Source organism: Stylophora pistillata, chromosome 7 (genome assembly GCF_964205215.1).
Source record: "Stylophora pistillata chromosome 7, jaStyPist1.2, whole genome shotgun sequence".
In the NCBI taxonomy this organism is placed as follows: domain Eukaryota; kingdom Metazoa; phylum Cnidaria; class Anthozoa; order Scleractinia; family Pocilloporidae; genus Stylophora; species Stylophora pistillata.
Window position 1 is genome coordinate 1,101,296 of NC_142525.1, and position 16,121 is coordinate 1,117,416.

Below are 16,121 nucleotides of genomic sequence, written 5' to 3' on the forward strand. Positions count from 1 at the left end.
AATGCCAAATGGCCGTGAGCAATAATTTCCCGCGCAAAATAAATTCTAATCTTAAAGAATCTATGTCGTGATCAGAACCCTTATCCAAGTCTATATGCAAAACTTGAGCCAAATTCGGTGGATCTGCTTGTCTGACCTGGTCTGATATTTTACGGACAATCGCTTTGAAGATAGGTTACAAAAGAGAATTCTTCAGGCCATCCATCCACACCCCTGTCACCACAATCAGCGCTTTGGAACTGGAACGCACTAACAATTCTTCTGTACCACTAATGTGAATTACTTTGACTGAAACAATTGTTCCGACACTATTTTCAATCAATTTGACGACAATTTTCGGTTTCCGTTTTAATACAAACAATGTATTTCAAGCGATTTTATCCGAGTACTCGACAAAACATTTTATAGATCACAACAGGATTCAAGTTAGCGGAGAGTTTCATATCTAAATGATTGCACCATCAAGTTTCAAGCCACAAAATTGTAGATTGTTTGTAGTTTTTTATTAATTGGACAAAAGGGCGGTAAGTTATATTTAGAGCAATGATATACATATTCAAATATTTTGAATAATATAAAAAAAGTTTTGAAAAAATATTTTAAAAAATTGAATTATATTATTTTATATCTGCTACTAAAAGAATTTACTTGATTTGCTGTGAATATTGTAAAAGCCTGTTTCTGGTATAGTTATTATGAAAGGAATTTACTTGATTTGCTGTGAATATTGTAAAAGCCTGTTTCTGGTATAGTTATTATGAAAAGAATTTACTTGATTTGCTGTGAATATTGTAAAAGCCTGTTTCTGGTATAGTTATTATGAAAATTTGAGACAATTGCTAAGCGAATAATGAGATCCAAACTATGAAAGAATCATGTGACGATTTGACAGAGTCGCATTTTTACCATTAAAACAATCTTAAATTTGCTTCTGACGATTAGCTTAAATAAATATGCTCCTTTCCTGAAGCAGTAATATTTGTCGCTGGGAAGATTAATATTTACAAAGAAATCGAATCTGTTTCCTTTTAGACATCCTGAATTTTTATAATTTTTAAGATCACAATGAAATTTATGATTCTCAATTAATAAAATGAAAACTACATTATAAGTTCATGTGAACGCTGAGAACACCGTGTACCTGTTGGCGTAATTTAGCAGTTAAAAAATGCCTTCATTATCAAGCTCGGGAATTATTTAAACTGACAACTGAAATCCTCTTAAACTAATTTCCATATACAAATACCCCTCCGCCATCTTGACATTTCATCTATTTTTGTGTACATCATTATTTGCTAGCTCACGGGCTTGCTAAATGTGAAAGTTTTCATTTTACATTAAGATGAGATGTAATTTACGTTGCTAATGGCTTGGTCCTTTTCGAATCGAGAACATTTTCACAACGGAGCTGAAATGATAACTTGAAGTGAAGAAAAGCCTTGAATGTTAAGAGGACAAGTGTCACAGACTTTTAACGAAGTTGAATCGCAGTAACAATGTTCAACTCAAGTTGCACAATACGCTCACTGGATGGAGTTTCTGCGTTCAGTGTAAATGTTCTCTCTGCCTTGTTTGGAGGTTTCGGTAACATCTTGGTCTGCTTTACTGTGTATTCAAGCTTTCGACTTCATAAAACGTGGTGCTATTTTATTTGCAGCCTCTCTGTTGCTGATCTCCTCGTTAACCTTATTGTCCAACCCATGGAAGCCATTCTAATTGTGAGTCGTATGACAGGTGTCTGCCAAGTCATCCTTCGAGATGCGTTTCGTTTAGCAGCGTATATAACGTGTGGTGCTTCTCTTATGAATCTCGCTTTCATGAGCGTTGAACGCTTGTTAGCCATCTCCAGGCCATTGAGCAAAAGACAGATATTAACGAGGAGAAAGATGCTTTTCATTCAACTTGTGACATGGGGAATTCCTTGCGTCTTAGGAATCACTGGTCAAGTTGCGAGAAAGAGCACTAAGCTCTCCTCGATATTAATTCTTATAGGACTGGCAGGTTGTTACGGGGTTATATTGAGCAGTTATGGAATACTTCTGCTGCGAGCTAAGGCTCATTTTAAGGTGTCTCATCGCATGATAGCAACCTTCCGGCCGCACGAAAATGAGGACAAAAAGCGCGCGACTCCCTCCAGTAAAGATCGTGTTTTTGTGGACAGGAACGCAACGGTGAAAAAACGGCGAGAATCCGAAAAGCGTGCGGCAAGGACAGTCGCTGTTGTGATTGGTGTATTTACACTCAGTTGGGTTCCATACGGGTATGTTCTCGTCAGTGACCCGGAGCAGAAAGTGAACTCTTTCTATATTTGGGCAGTCACGCTCGGGTTAACAAACTCGGCAGTAAATCCTGTAATTTATTTCTTTAGTAGCAAAGACTTCAGGGAGAACTCGAAACGGACCCTTCGGTCTCTCCTGCGAATGTCATGATTACATGAAGTCACAAAGGCCATGCTGGTTACCAGAACAATTGCATGGCGGCCATGTTGGGGTTGAAGTCAGCCCCGTGGAATTGGAACCCACTCCTTGTGTAAACTCATGTTCCAATAAAGTTATGTAACTGCCCACCACGTGATTGGAAATGTGATGTACCATGCCTAAACAAAATAAAATAGAAATTGCTTGCAGCCTTTTCCTCTCCTGAGAAGAATGCACGAGAGGGGACTCGGACGAGATAAGGCGTCCACCCAAATTCCTTCACTTCCACATTTGTAAAAAAAATTCAAATCACAGACTACACAGCTTCATATGTAACAAATACAAGCTTTTTTTCTTTTTTAGCTTCGAGTCTGATGACTCCAGTTTTATCATCAAATAATGAAATATTCTTTGAGAATATTAATCTGCGAGGTCACTGTGACTCCTTATTTAGTTTGGTTGAGCATGCGCAATACATTTGAATGACACTGGCGAAATTCCTCGTCTCATTTGCTATGTAATGAAATTTACGATCCCAGTTTGATCAATCAGGACTTACGCTGCGCTGAGTAAATCACTTAAAATGTAATCAGATGAAATAGATGAAATAAGGATAAAAGTTATTACAGTACTGCTCACTAAGAGTCTCGGGAAAGTTTTCCTCTAAAGGACGACCGTGAACAAATGGTTGGGAATGGAGAGATTGTGTTTCGATATTTAAGAGCTGAAAACAGTAACATTGTATTCCCGTCGACATTTACATAAGTCCCCAAGGCTTGTCGATTTTCAAGGATATCAGGTGAGTCCTTATTAGCGAGGGGGGTGGGGGGGGACCTTTTTGGAAAAGGAGTGGGTCTGTTAAGAAGCACAAAGTAAGCAAATTTTTTTTCTGAATTCTGAACTGTAAGTCAGCTTTAAGGAAAATCGCATGCATTATGCATCATTTTGGTTGAAGACCTATGACATTATTTAAAATAGAAGCTTATATAACAAATGAGTGAAAGAGGGTATGTTTAAAGAAACTGTGGGTTTACGTAGGTGGGACCGGGGATTTTATAAGTTAACTTGGTTTTATCAGTTGAGTTAAATAATATATATAGGCCACCGTTAAGAGTTTCTGAGGCTGAAGTTTCGAGAGTTAAACCCTTCCACCCATGCTTTGACGATTGAAGAAAGGCTAACGTCCCAAACATCAGCGTTATAAATTCTTTACGGTGGCCAATTATTTACGTTAATAGCTCAGTTGATAAAATCAGGTAACTGAAAATTTCAAATACTGACCACCTTTGTTTTAATTCTCTCGTTCTTCTGTTTTCTTTTTTTTTCCTTTCTTTTATTTTTCTTTTTTGTCTCGTTTTGTTTTGTCTTTTTTCGGTGTTGGAGGTGATGAAAGAATAGGGGGCTACATGCAAGCTGGAAGCTTTTGACGGGGAGGGTTTGTATGTCACGCAATACCGTATCTGGCGTTACTAACCCACTCGCTAACAGTAATCATTTACCCCTCACGTGACTTACCGGCTCTTTGGTACAGGTTTTTACTTTGTTTTCTGATCGAAGTATTTCGGTGAATGTTTTGTATAGGCAGGTTAATATGATACCTTGTGATACCTATGTTTTGTATTGCGTTAAGTTATTGGAGGATACGGTCTACATTGTGCGCCAAAAGCGATTTTAACGGCTTGTAAGTGCAGTGGAACAGAAAGTTTGTTTGGAAATTTCTCACAGAAATGGGAAGATCTCGGGAATCAACACCTTTCCTTCCGATTCGAGAAGAACTGGAGTTCGAAAGTGAAGGACAACACAGCATTCGAGGCAGTTCTAAATCGTGTTTATTGAAGCAAAGAACAAAAAAGAGAATTGCCTTTGTATTAACTGCCGCTGCATTTGTTGCTATTCTGTCAGGCCTTCTGTATTATTATTTCTCTCGAAAAGTCAAGGAATACCAACAAATCGTGCTAGAGGAGACCCAACATATTACAGTGACAATCAAAGCGGGTGTCATCCGCGGTAAGTTTGAGGGTGATGCGGTTGTGTTTAAAGGAATTCCTTATGCAAAATCGCCCGTTGGAAATTTACGCTGGAGAGCTCCGGTCTCGTGTGACGATGATATAAACAAATGCTGGAATGGAACTCTGGATGCTAGTGAATTTGGAAGTTGGTGTGCACAGCAAGATGTGTTGCACACTCCAGATCCAACAAAAGTCATAGGCAGTGAGGATTGCTTGTTTTTAAATGTATGGACACCAAAGCACAGATCAACTGAAAAACTTCTCCCTGTTTTAGTTTACATTCATGGTGGATTTTTGATGTATTCTTCTGGGGATTGGAATGGACTTCACCCTTCACCGGAAATGGTTTCAAAAATGAAGATTGTTGGAGTTTCTTTCAATTACAGATTAAATGTGTTTGGTTTTCTTGCTTTAAACTCCTTAGCAGAGGCATCATCAAGCAAGAGTTCAGGGAACTATGGCTTCATGGACCAGGTATTAGCCTTAAAATGGGTGAAAGCTAACATCCATAAATTTGGTGGTGATCCAAAATCTGTTACTCTGATTGGACAAAGCTCTGGTGGTACATCTGAACTGGCTTTGCTTGCCTCCCCTGGTGCAGCTGGGCTATTCCATCGAGCAATTATCATGAGTGCCTCAGCTGTTTATAACAAATCATGGGAAGATGCTGCAGATGACAACAAAATTTTCATCAAAAATTGTGATTGTGTGAGAAACAGCTCAGCAGCTGAAAGAGACTGTTTGTACCAGCTAACTACTGAGAAGCTGGAAGCTGCCATCCCATGGGATGTATACCCATACTGGCGCATGGCTGATTTTATGGATCTGCCACAGAAAAATGTGTTCTGTGGGGCAGTTGCCGTTGTTGACAATGTTGTGGTTCCCAAGCCTCCTCTTCTTGCCATGGTAGAAGGGGAAGCAAATGATGTCCCTTTAATTATTGGGACAACAGCACAAGAGGTAAATATTAAACCAGTGAAGGATTTTTCCAATTCTACTTGGGAAGACTACAGTGTTTATATGAAGCAAAAATTGGCTCCTTTTATTGGAAAGAATGTCAGCTTGGTACTTGCCATGTATAACAAAAGTGAGCCCAGTGAGGGAACTCTGTCTCCTCAGTTTACTTATTCGTCCCTGGCCTCTGATATACGAGTTTCTTGCCCAAATGATGTGTTGGCCTTGAATGCATCTCAAGGTTTCAAGAGCCCAGTTTACAGATATGTGGTTACAAATGCTCCATCATTTCCGATGAATGTGGTTGGATTTCCAGCAACATTTGCATTTCACATGTGGGATCTTATCACACTGTTTGGTTTCCCTCCTGCATTTCGTTACACTCCATCACCCTGAGACCACAGCTTCATGAGGGACCTTAGAAGAGAGTTTGGTAAATTTATTTACAATGAATTTACCTTTCAAGATGCTTCTTGGAAAGAGTTCCCTGGAAGTACTGCTCTGTTCACAGACAGTGGTATAAAGGTTCTTGATAACCATGGTTACCACATGGAAGAGTGTGCATTTTGGCTAAATAATGGTTTCTTTTCATATGGCTGGATAAACTAGGTACAATCTATTACATTTGAGTAGACTGATTTGAACATAATGCAAACAGATACTTAACTTTTTATTAGATGCTCCATTAAATTTCATGTCCTATTAATAATAGGCCATTTACGAATTACCTTTGGCCTCTTTTTGAATGTGAGGCCTGGTGCTCAATCATTTGTATGGAAATGAGTTTAATTTTCATGGGAATGAAAACTTATTATTATATGTAAGGTTGAGCACCAGGACTCGCTTTGAAAAAGAGGCAAAGGTAATTCAGGAAATGGCATATTTGACTTGCTCATTCCCTACTTCTTGATTGGCTTGGTAGTTCCTCCAGTACACAATACAATTTGTTATGCATAGATTGCAAACTAGCTTTGGTTCTTACTTTTTTTAAACTCTTTAACTCTCAGGATCCAATGAGTAATTATCTCTTTAAATTCTCTTACATTTCCTAGACAGGAGCATTTTTTGTTATAGTTGCACGTCAAGATAACACCATTTCACTGACAACCTTGTATGTTCTCATATCCTGTTTGCAAGATATCATATTGGAATTATAAGGAGAAGTTACATGTAGATAACTTTGGGAGTTTAAGGATTCAGAAAGCTTTGCACTGTGTTATGAGTGATCTCTTCTATTTATTAGATGTTAATTAACAAAGAAAAAATATTTCTTCCCTGGGAATTGAACACTGTCAAAGTTTTTTTGCATTAAAATAGTGTATTGCATTTTTTAAAGCAAGGAAACATAGAGTCATTATCTCAGATTAATGGGTGATAATGATTTATCTGTAAAGATAAGTTATTTTGATTTATAATATATTATTGCTTTATTTATATACTTTTTGCTGTTGTATTATGACACCCAGAAAATTTATGGAAGATGAAAAAGAGTGATTTTGCTTGACAGTTGACAAATTTAAACTAAAAAATTAGTTTTGTAATAAAAGAAAGTTTGTCTTGTAAAAAATGTCCTTTCCTTTTTATTAGTTGTATATTAGAACTTACACAAAAATGGAGTATTGCTTTTTTTTCTCTGAGACTTCATGGAGAATTTTTCCCTTAAAATTGCAATCTTTGATCTACGCTGTTCTTTGTTTAGATTGTGGAGTATAGGAAAAGTTTAGTCTTTAAATTTGTTCTAACCGTAAAGCTTTCAGCCCTTTACCAACTGAAAAGACATCAAGTCCAAGTCTACAACTAAAAGTGGCTTGTCAGTGACAAAATGGGAGAAAAAAATTTCCAATATCCATAACCATTAAATCCATAACATTGCTACTATTGTTTTATTTTTCCATGTGAATGGAAAAATCCCTGAACTTTTCCATTTCATTCCAACGCAAAACACGTCTTCCGCTATTTTTCCAGATGTGTCGGGTATTCCCACCGGGTGTAAACAAATCACGCGGATATCTGCATAAGGGGATGGGATGACACCGGGCTTCTGAGAGAAGTCTGGGAACGTATTGACGACCAATCAGCTGCGACCACGACGGTGTGCGCCAACACTGAAACTGAACCGCGGTTCACTTCCTTAGAACATAGGAAACAGAAATTTTAAGGCAAAACATACATGTCAGTCTCAAAATGTGTAGTTTTGGACAACTTTTTACATCGTTGAATATAATTTTGATCATTTTGGAACTGAAAATAATCGGTAAGTCCTGTGAAATTATCAGATTTAATATTTTGTGCGGGGATTTTGTCCATTCTCCTACGAGGGAATTTGGGTGACGTGCCTCATAAGATGATGTGAGGTGGATCTTATCTTGCAGGAGTTTCGAGCAAATTGTCAGCAACAGAAGTCGAAAAACATTTAGAACAAGGCAAGAGATTGCTTGCCAATGGGCAGCTAAGTGATGCTCTAGTACACTATCATGCAGCGGTTGGTAAGTGATTTTTATTTCAAACCGGCGTTTAGCCTAATTTCCACCGTGGTCTGTGATGACACAGTTGTTAAGAGTTACCGAAAATTCCTTGCTTTAAATCGTCAATTTGTCCGCTTCTCTGTGAACTGTTACTTCTGTAAATTTTTGTGGCAGTAGTTTAGTTTCCAAACCGATGCAGTGCAATAAATAAGTTTAGAACTTCGGTCGATGTTATTTATTTGGGTGAACTCAAATGTTTTTACCTGCTTGAGTAGCGTAACGTTTTGTTTTTAAAACCTAGAATACCGTTGTTACGTTCCAGAAAATTTATGGCATTACTTGAAAGTTTTACTGCAAAATCGAGTGGAGTTAGTTAAACCCAGCCAAACGAACGTCAACGATGACGTCTCGATCGCAATAAATCACGTATACTTAATCATGTTTACTATTTCTTTATGTCTCGCAGATTTATTGGAAGCGGAAAGAATCTGAATATTTTTCTTTTGGCCTGTATTGCCTCTCACTGAAAAAAGTTTTCTCCCGCGTCTTTCGAATTACATGATATCTTTTCTTACATCATCCCGAGGGCGAATTAAATTCGCGCGAACGTGGTTTAAAATTCAACCAATCAAAAATTGCCAACTTTGTTTTATCAATTACAATATAAACAACTCAATTTATACAGTACCAACACGACTTTTGGAAAATTTTGAGCTCCCATTGTTCTTCAATTTCACAATTATAATGTCACTTCTTCAAGCTATTAGCCGCACAAAATCGTATAACTTGTACATCAGAGAACTGGGTGTTAAGTTGATCAATATTTCAATATTGAAATTTTTCTTCATCTTTTTCTGTAAAATTTATTGATATTTAAGGAGAAATTGATTTGGTTACTCCTGGAAGTGAAGACCTCAAGGTTTCTTCTTTCTTATTTCAGATGGTGATCCTGACAATTTTTTGACATATTTTAAAAGAGCAACAGTTTTTCTAGCAATGGGTCGCTCAAAAGCTGCTTTACCTGATCTAGACAGAGTCCTGGAACTAAGACCTGACTTTTTTCAGGTATGTTTACAGAAAAATACAATGGAAAGGTTTTTCATTAAGTACACATTCAGCAGAAAATAAGGAAAATTTCTTGGATCTTGCAGAGAGGATTTTCTGTAAGGAAGGCTGTAAGGGAAAATTCGTGATTCAACTTTGAATTTCCTTTGTCCCATCCAGGAAAGCCTTTACCTTGCATGAAAGATAAACAATGAATTTTTCAAAGACTTAAAAAATTTTAGGACTTTTAATTTAACGTTTTTAATGAATATTTAATTAATCAATTTATTTATTATGAATATTTAGACAGGGTAGCCCAGTTCAGCAAATAGCTAGTTTAAAATGTGAGCAATTTGTTCCATTCTTATACGCAACCTCTGTCTTTGATAGTAGATAGCTTAGCCTGGATGTTAATGACAAATAGGAAAACTGGAAAAAATGAATGACTGTCACCTTAATTTCCCCTTAATACACTGGTGAAATTGTTTGCTAAGACTAAGATTATTACCAGTTACCTGTGAATATTTTCGGAATAGAGTGATCAGAATCAGAGTTCATTTTTCCTATTTATTATTAACTTTAAGTCTATTTCCTTGAGAATGGTTCAAATGACTCGGTTATGATTTACTTCTTCCTTGTGTTAGTAAAAGGTACCATGAGCTATTAGTAATAATTTTTGTTTAAACAGGCGCGGTTACAAAGAGGGAATGTTTTACTTAAACAAGGAAGACTAGATGAAGCACATATTGATTATGAAGCAGTGGTAAGCTAAAAAACTAACTACGTCTTGGTGTTCTTGCTGTTGTTTATATTAGCTTGAGTTAAGTGATCTTCAATTTGATCCAGTTATACAAACATTCTGTCAGTCATTCATTCTTAGAAATTATAACATAATAAACAGTAAACATTGTCTGATTGGTCAATTCAATCTCTTTATCATGTTATAGAGCTTGCATTTGATTGGTGACAAATAGTTATGTCAGGAAAGCAATAGAACACATTTTTTCCGGCCTCTCTAACATAATGAAGCCATATGAGATGTTAGGAGAACGCTCGGAAAGCCTAGAAATTATTCCTCTTCAGCCCATGATTTACCAGCTTTCCTTGTGTTCTCTCAACATCCCACATGGCTACATCACATTACAAAGCCTGGAAAAATGTATTCTTTTGCTGAATTTAGATCATACTTGCTATTTGTGGCAATGAAAGTACAAATCACATTGAAGAATTTTGTTGTACTTTGTTAAGAGAAATTACAATTTTCTGTTGGACCTTTTGTTCAACATAATTCATACATAACCTTTGACATTCCTACCAGTTAAGCTGTAGGTGCAGGGGTATTGGATTTAATCATAGCCTGGAGTAGAAACCAAGAACAAATTTTTAAGATTAATGACAATTGATTGCTGACCTTTTGTAATATTTCTTTGCAGTTACATAAAAACCCTGATAATGCCGAAGCACTGCAGCAGGTATTCGGTAGCCTTGAAACTAAACCATCTGATGTAAAATGTTTTCCTTTTGAAAATAAATTTTGCCTGAGCATGTCTTAGTTAACCTTGAGTATTTTTTCATTCTTTTTCTCTCCTCCTTTGTCCAGTTGAACATTATAGAACCAATCAGAAAAGATGTCTCTGAGGCAAGAAATGCAATAAATATGGGAGACTATCCACTTGCTATAGAGTTCTTGGGAAGAGCAATAGAGGTAATTTTAAATAGTGATAATAATTATCACTAATAATGATTAATATTGATTAACAAATTATTTGTATGTTATTATTGATGTAAATATTGAATGCAAATAAACATTGCCTGGAATAAATGCTGTCCTTGAACAAGCACTTAATGATAAAGGCTTATGTATAGTTTTCAAGCTTTGCTCTTGGAAAACTATTTGCATCTCAGAACAGTCTGTGGCCAAATATCCATGCATATTTTCGTTATTGAACAGCACGGCATTTTATGGCGTAAATGAGAGTCAAGCCTTCATAGGATTTTTGTTTCTTTTCCCTCCCTCAGGTGGCTCCATGGGATACTGAACTAAGAATAATGAGAGCTGACTGCCATGAAAACTTGGGGGACTACATCAATGCAATTTCAGACATTAAGTAAGTGTTTTTCAAGCTTCTGGTAATACACAATACGGTAAACATTTTCAATACATTTATTAAGCTCTGGTAAGGCAGTTGCAAATTTATAGAAAGTATCAAATTTTTAGAGTGTTTATTCCATCATTCATTGTGTATTTTCTGGATGATGGCAGGCTTGTCCTGAAAAGGAAAGCAGTCTTGAAGATTCTCTTAAAGTGTAGAGTGACTTCTAGTTATTGTTGGTTTGCATCGTTATTTTAGGCCAACCACTAAACTTATCCCAGACAATACAGCAGCATATCTTAGACTCAGTGAGTTACATTATGGAATGGGAGAATTGGAGGATGCACTGAGGTAAGTTAAATACAGATGCAATGGCTGACACACATTTTTTCACAACAGTTATTGTATTTACAAATCTTCTCCTGAATTCTGGTGAAGCCTTCCTCGGCCCCTCCTACAAATCTTGACCAAGGACATCTTAAATATTTTCTTGCTGTTTACTTTCAATTGTTTCCAGTATCCAGTTCTAATCAGGGCTCGGCACTAACTTTTCAACTTACTAGCCAAGTGGCTCGTGACAACTTAGATGTTACAACAATTTCAGTTTGTTTACTAGCCAAACTGGCCAGTGGAAATCAAAAACTACTAGCCAAAACTGAATTTCTACAGGTGTGTGGTTAGTTGGCTACCACTAGTGTTGAGCCCTGCGAATGAAGATTTGTTATAAGCATTTTAACATTCTAAACAAAAAGGGAACAGTGGACTGAACAGGATAGCCCTTTGCAAAATTCAACCTTTGGATTGTTTTCTCTGTGGTCGATATATAATCTTCAAACCTATATTTTTAAAATTTCAGGGAAATTCGTGAGTGCCTTAAGCTTGATCCTGATCACAAAGATTGTTTTCCTTTTTACAAGGTAAAACAGCTCCTTTCTAAGAATCAGCTCCTTTTGGGTGTAAACCTTCAATTCCCAAAAGTCGTCAAGACGTATTTTTCACCCACAATATCAATATGAAATCAAAGACAATTTGCTAGGACTTAGGCCTCGACCCAGGACCCCTCGATATGAAGTCCAGCGCACCAACCATTTGTCACATCTCTTTACATCTGGACTAACTAAATTACGCTGTTGAACACTTTACAATTAACAAAGCAGTAGGTTTCGGTAAAAAGACAAAAAAAACTGCATAACCTTTAACATTGGCTGGCGGATGATTGTTAGCCAATCAAATAAACATTTTGAACCCTTTTTGTTTTCACAGAAATTAAAAAAATTGAATAAACAGATGCAAGCAGCTCAAGATTTGATCAACAGAGGAGAGTAAGTTACCTCTGTCTTTATCTTCTTCTCCAATTTGTTAAACGTAGAAGGAAATCCTAGAAGAATTGTTCTCTAGGATAAGCGAAGATTTGAGGGGTGGAGGTAAGCCGTAAAAGAAGGAGGATACCTAAGGATGTAGAAGATTTTCGCAGATTGTTAATATGCCGCTTGAAAATGTTTGTCCTTTTTTTAACCCATTTTTTCCTTCTTAAATTCGTTTTTTAGCACTGATTCCTTTTGTTCTGCTATTTTTCATCTCCTTTCTCTTATCTCCATTTTCCAATAAACTTGTGTGTCTTCGTCTTTTCTTTACAGATATGAAGAAGCAATATCCAAACTTAAACAAGCTCTCAAAACAGAATCTAAAATCCTTTCACTAGCAGGCAAGGCAAGACGTCAGCTATGCCACTGTCACGTCAAGGTTTGTTGTTGTAAAAACCCTTTTCTAAAATTTTTGTCGGCCAGAATTTTTTAAAAGAAAAGAAACTTACAAAGCTATTCGGTGAAGACCAGGCCAATACAAAGTGTCCATTAGCATTGTGACTTAGCAACACAATGAACGAGAGTTTTCTTGTTTTCTGATTGGGTAATAAACGTTGGGAGGTCTTCGGATAATTTACGAAATTCCGTCGGGAATCCGTCCTTGAATTTTGTGTTCATTGTTTCGTCTCCTTTGTTTTACGCAATTTCTTTCAATTTGTTTCTTCTTTTAGCTTCATAATCCCAACGATGCCATTACTGAATGTAACGAGGCGTTGAAGATTGATGAGAACGACGTCGATGCGTTGTGCGACAGGGCAGAGGCACATATACTAAATGAGATGTATGATGAAGGTACGGAATTCTCGTCTTTGTCGTCACCAATTTACTGTTCTTAGCGACGAAGATTTCTTTTTATTTGTTTTGTAATGGAACATTGGTACTCCCTTATTTCCTTATGTTGGTTACCTGTCGCGGCTAGGACATAAACATGTCGTTATGTTAAGACCAAAAGTTGGTATTGGACGTTTTAAATGTCACGCAACGTGTTGTATTTCACACTACCAAGTTTCTTGTCACATGCACTTGCTGTATGTCTCGTGCAGGTGTCATATCACGTGAAATTTTGAGTAATTTGATTGGCGAAAAAAAGAAGAAAACCATTAGACAGATATACAGATTTTGGGAAGGCATTTTTGTCGTGTTTCTCTTTGTTGCTTTATTTACTAACGTAGAGGTTTATTTCGCAGCTGTAAATGATTATCAGAAGGCAAAAAGTATCAACGAACACTTACACAAGGTAGGGTGGTCAGAGCTATTCTTCTTCTTGCAACGACCTAGGCTGGATGTCTCGTGAATGAACAGTATTGGCTGTCGTTAGTAATACAGGGTTACATTAGTTTTACTTAATTTCGTTCTGTGATTGGTTTAGAAAAATCGCGCCACTTTCTCAACCAATCAGATACAAAACTGAAACAAATAGCGACTTGGTCAGCCGCGTTTTCCCGCGCTTGACGCTGGTTACCACTGTTTACTCTGACTTCTCATTGGCTCCTGCTGTAATTAACCTTTTTTTCGGATTGGCCTTTGAGATTTGTTTTGTTGGCGCCACGTTCACTTTAAATGCTTTTTAATGGAAATACAAGAAGACGAGGTTCATTGAAGTTTAATGTGGATAATGAAGGAATAGGTTTTCAGCTTGTTGAGGTGCGCTTAACCTAGGTTCTTGCACAAACAGGAAGATCTTATTTCAAGAGTCGCCTGGCAGTGGTATCGTCAGAGAAATTGTAGCAGTTGTTTTTCGAAAAGTATTGTAGTACGTCAAAACTGGAGAACAGCTTTAACTTAAAAGTAGCTTGAAGCTGTTTTGATCTGTGAGAATCTGTTACTGATTGGAAACACGATCACGGTACAACTAAAAATGACTCGCATTTGTTTTCATTTGTTTATTGTTGTTGTTTTTATTTAAACTGAGTTTAGGTTCAAGAAGGACTCGACAGAGCACAGAAATTACTCAAACAATCAAAGAAACGAGACTATTACAAAATCCTCGGATTGAAAAGGTGAAGTTTATTGCTATGTACATAGTTGATAGAATGTCTGATTTTGAACAAGTCAAAAAAAAAAAAAAGAATTGGACGCATCCGGCTTGGCCGAGTGGTTAGGGTACTGGACTTGTAATCCAGTGTCCCGGGTTCCAGTCCTCCAGCCTGCCACTCACTTGTTCTCGGTTGCCCCTGGTTCAACTCCTCGGTTGCGCTCTGTAAATAGCCCACTGGTCTGCCTCCTGCCAGTGGGGATTTTTAAGCACTTAGTTTACATTGTGGCTGAAAAGCACCTAAGGGGGAGCTTCAATTTACGTATTTATTATTATTATTATTATTATTATTATTATTATTATTATAATTATTATTATTATTATTCTCTGTTCTCTTTGAATTTTTTAGAACTGCATCGAAGAAAGAAATCTTGAAATCTTACCGCAAACTGGCCGTGAAATGGCATCCTGATCAATACAAAGGAGACGACAAGAAAAAAGCTGAGAAAATGTTCATCGATGTCGCTGCTGCAAAAGAAGTCCTTACAGACCCTGGTAAGTAAAACAGTCTCATTTGTACCGTCTGTTAGTTCCGCCGTTTGTTCAAACGGTTTGTCCGTTATCCAATCTTCTGTTCCTTTTTTCGCACGATCGCTCGGTTCGTCCTTCTTTTGTACGGTCGGGCGATCCTTCTTTCGTTCTTTTCTGAGGTCGGTCCGTAGTTTTATCGTCGGTTTGGTCGGTCGTCATTTCATTTGTTCGTTTGGTTTTACTACTACATTCGTGTGTTTGTCCATTTGATCGATTGTTTGTTTTTCCTTTCTTTTCTTTTCTTTTCTTTTCGTTTCTTCGTTCAGTCGTCGATCGGTCGTTTGTTCGTAGGTTCGTATGGTGACCGTTCGTATTCTCGTTCTTCCTTCGTTAGTTTTCATTCTTTCCTTTGTTTGCTTGTTCTTTACATGCTTAGTTGTACGCATATCGAAAGTTTATCTGAAATGTTGTTATCAATCATGTCGCCACCCAGGAATGAAAGTTAATCACGGAAAGGCGTAAAACAGTTGGTTTATTCTCAGAACTTTTCTAACAACGACATATACCCTACCCCTCCCCCCTCATTAGTTTTTTAATGCATTTAGATGCATCATGATGGTTTATCATTGGGTGGGATCTTAAAGGAAGTTGACTTAGAATGAAAGGGAAGTCAAAGTAGACGGAACTAACGAAGTTTTAACACCTTCATTTTCTAATAGAAAAACGTGCAAAATACGACAATGGTGAAGACCCGTTAGACCCTGAACAGCAAGGTGGCGGTCATCAACACTGGCAACAAGGCGGATTTCCTTTCGGTGGGGGGTTTGGAGAAGGTTTTCAGTTCAAATTTCATTTCAACTAAAACAGCATCCTGGCGCTTTGTGGGTAAAAATAATAGATCTATCCTTAAGCTGACTGTGGAATCCATGTTGTACAGAGATACCAGGAGGAAAAACATTTCGAACTGGAAGAATTACTATTTATGGCAATTATAATTATTATAATTGTACACAATTGTAATAATTATAATAATCTTAGGGTAAGTTCCACTTGCTTCGTTGTGAGTGAAGACAAAATCTGTGAATGAAACACGTACTTTGATGTGATCTGCCAAAGTTAACGTTCTGGCTCCGGTTGTTCAAAGGGCGGATAACGCTATCCAACGGATAACGCTCTCCAGCGGATAACGCTATCCAGCGGATAACGCTATCCAACGGATAAATGGGTATCCAGCGGATAAGTGTTACCAAAACGCACTGCGCTATCCAC

The 16,121-nt window shown here is 37.3% G+C and overlaps 3 protein-coding genes across 3 annotated transcripts; all 3 read left to right on the forward strand.

Annotated features, from left to right (window-relative positions):
• Positions 1 to 737: 737 nt before the first annotated feature.
• On the forward strand, positions 738 to 2,922 carry LOC111328487 (alpha-1A adrenergic receptor-like). The gene has a single exon (XM_022932928.2). The coding sequence runs from the start codon at positions 1,497 to 1,499 to the stop codon at positions 2,427 to 2,429; it is 933 nt and encodes a 310-aa protein (XP_022788663.2). The 5' UTR covers positions 738 to 1,496; the 3' UTR covers positions 2,430 to 2,922.
• Positions 2,923 to 4,005: 1,083 nt separating this feature from the next.
• LOC111328420 (uncharacterized) lies at positions 4,006 to 6,123 on the forward strand. Its single transcript, XM_022932844.2, is given in 1 exon segment — positions 4,006 to 6,123. A coding segment is annotated over 1 exon segment (1,845 nt). The 5' UTR covers positions 4,006 to 4,144; the 3' UTR covers positions 5,990 to 6,123.
• A 1,355-nt stretch (positions 6,124 to 7,478) lies between these two features.
• On the forward strand, positions 7,479 to 15,985 carry LOC111328479 (dnaJ homolog subfamily C member 3). The gene is made up of 16 exons (XM_088728651.1): positions 7,479 to 7,634; positions 7,753 to 7,866; positions 8,786 to 8,910; positions 9,578 to 9,652; positions 10,323 to 10,361; positions 10,490 to 10,594; positions 10,909 to 10,997; positions 11,241 to 11,333; positions 11,839 to 11,899; positions 12,246 to 12,304; positions 12,620 to 12,725; positions 13,018 to 13,138; positions 13,534 to 13,583; positions 14,264 to 14,346; positions 14,731 to 14,876; positions 15,572 to 15,985. Exons 1-16 carry the CDS (start codon positions 7,565 to 7,567, stop codon positions 15,712 to 15,714), a joined length of 1,479 nt encoding a protein of 492 aa, XP_088584777.1. The 5' UTR covers positions 7,479 to 7,564; the 3' UTR covers positions 15,715 to 15,985.
• Positions 15,986 to 16,121: the final 136 nt, after the last annotated feature.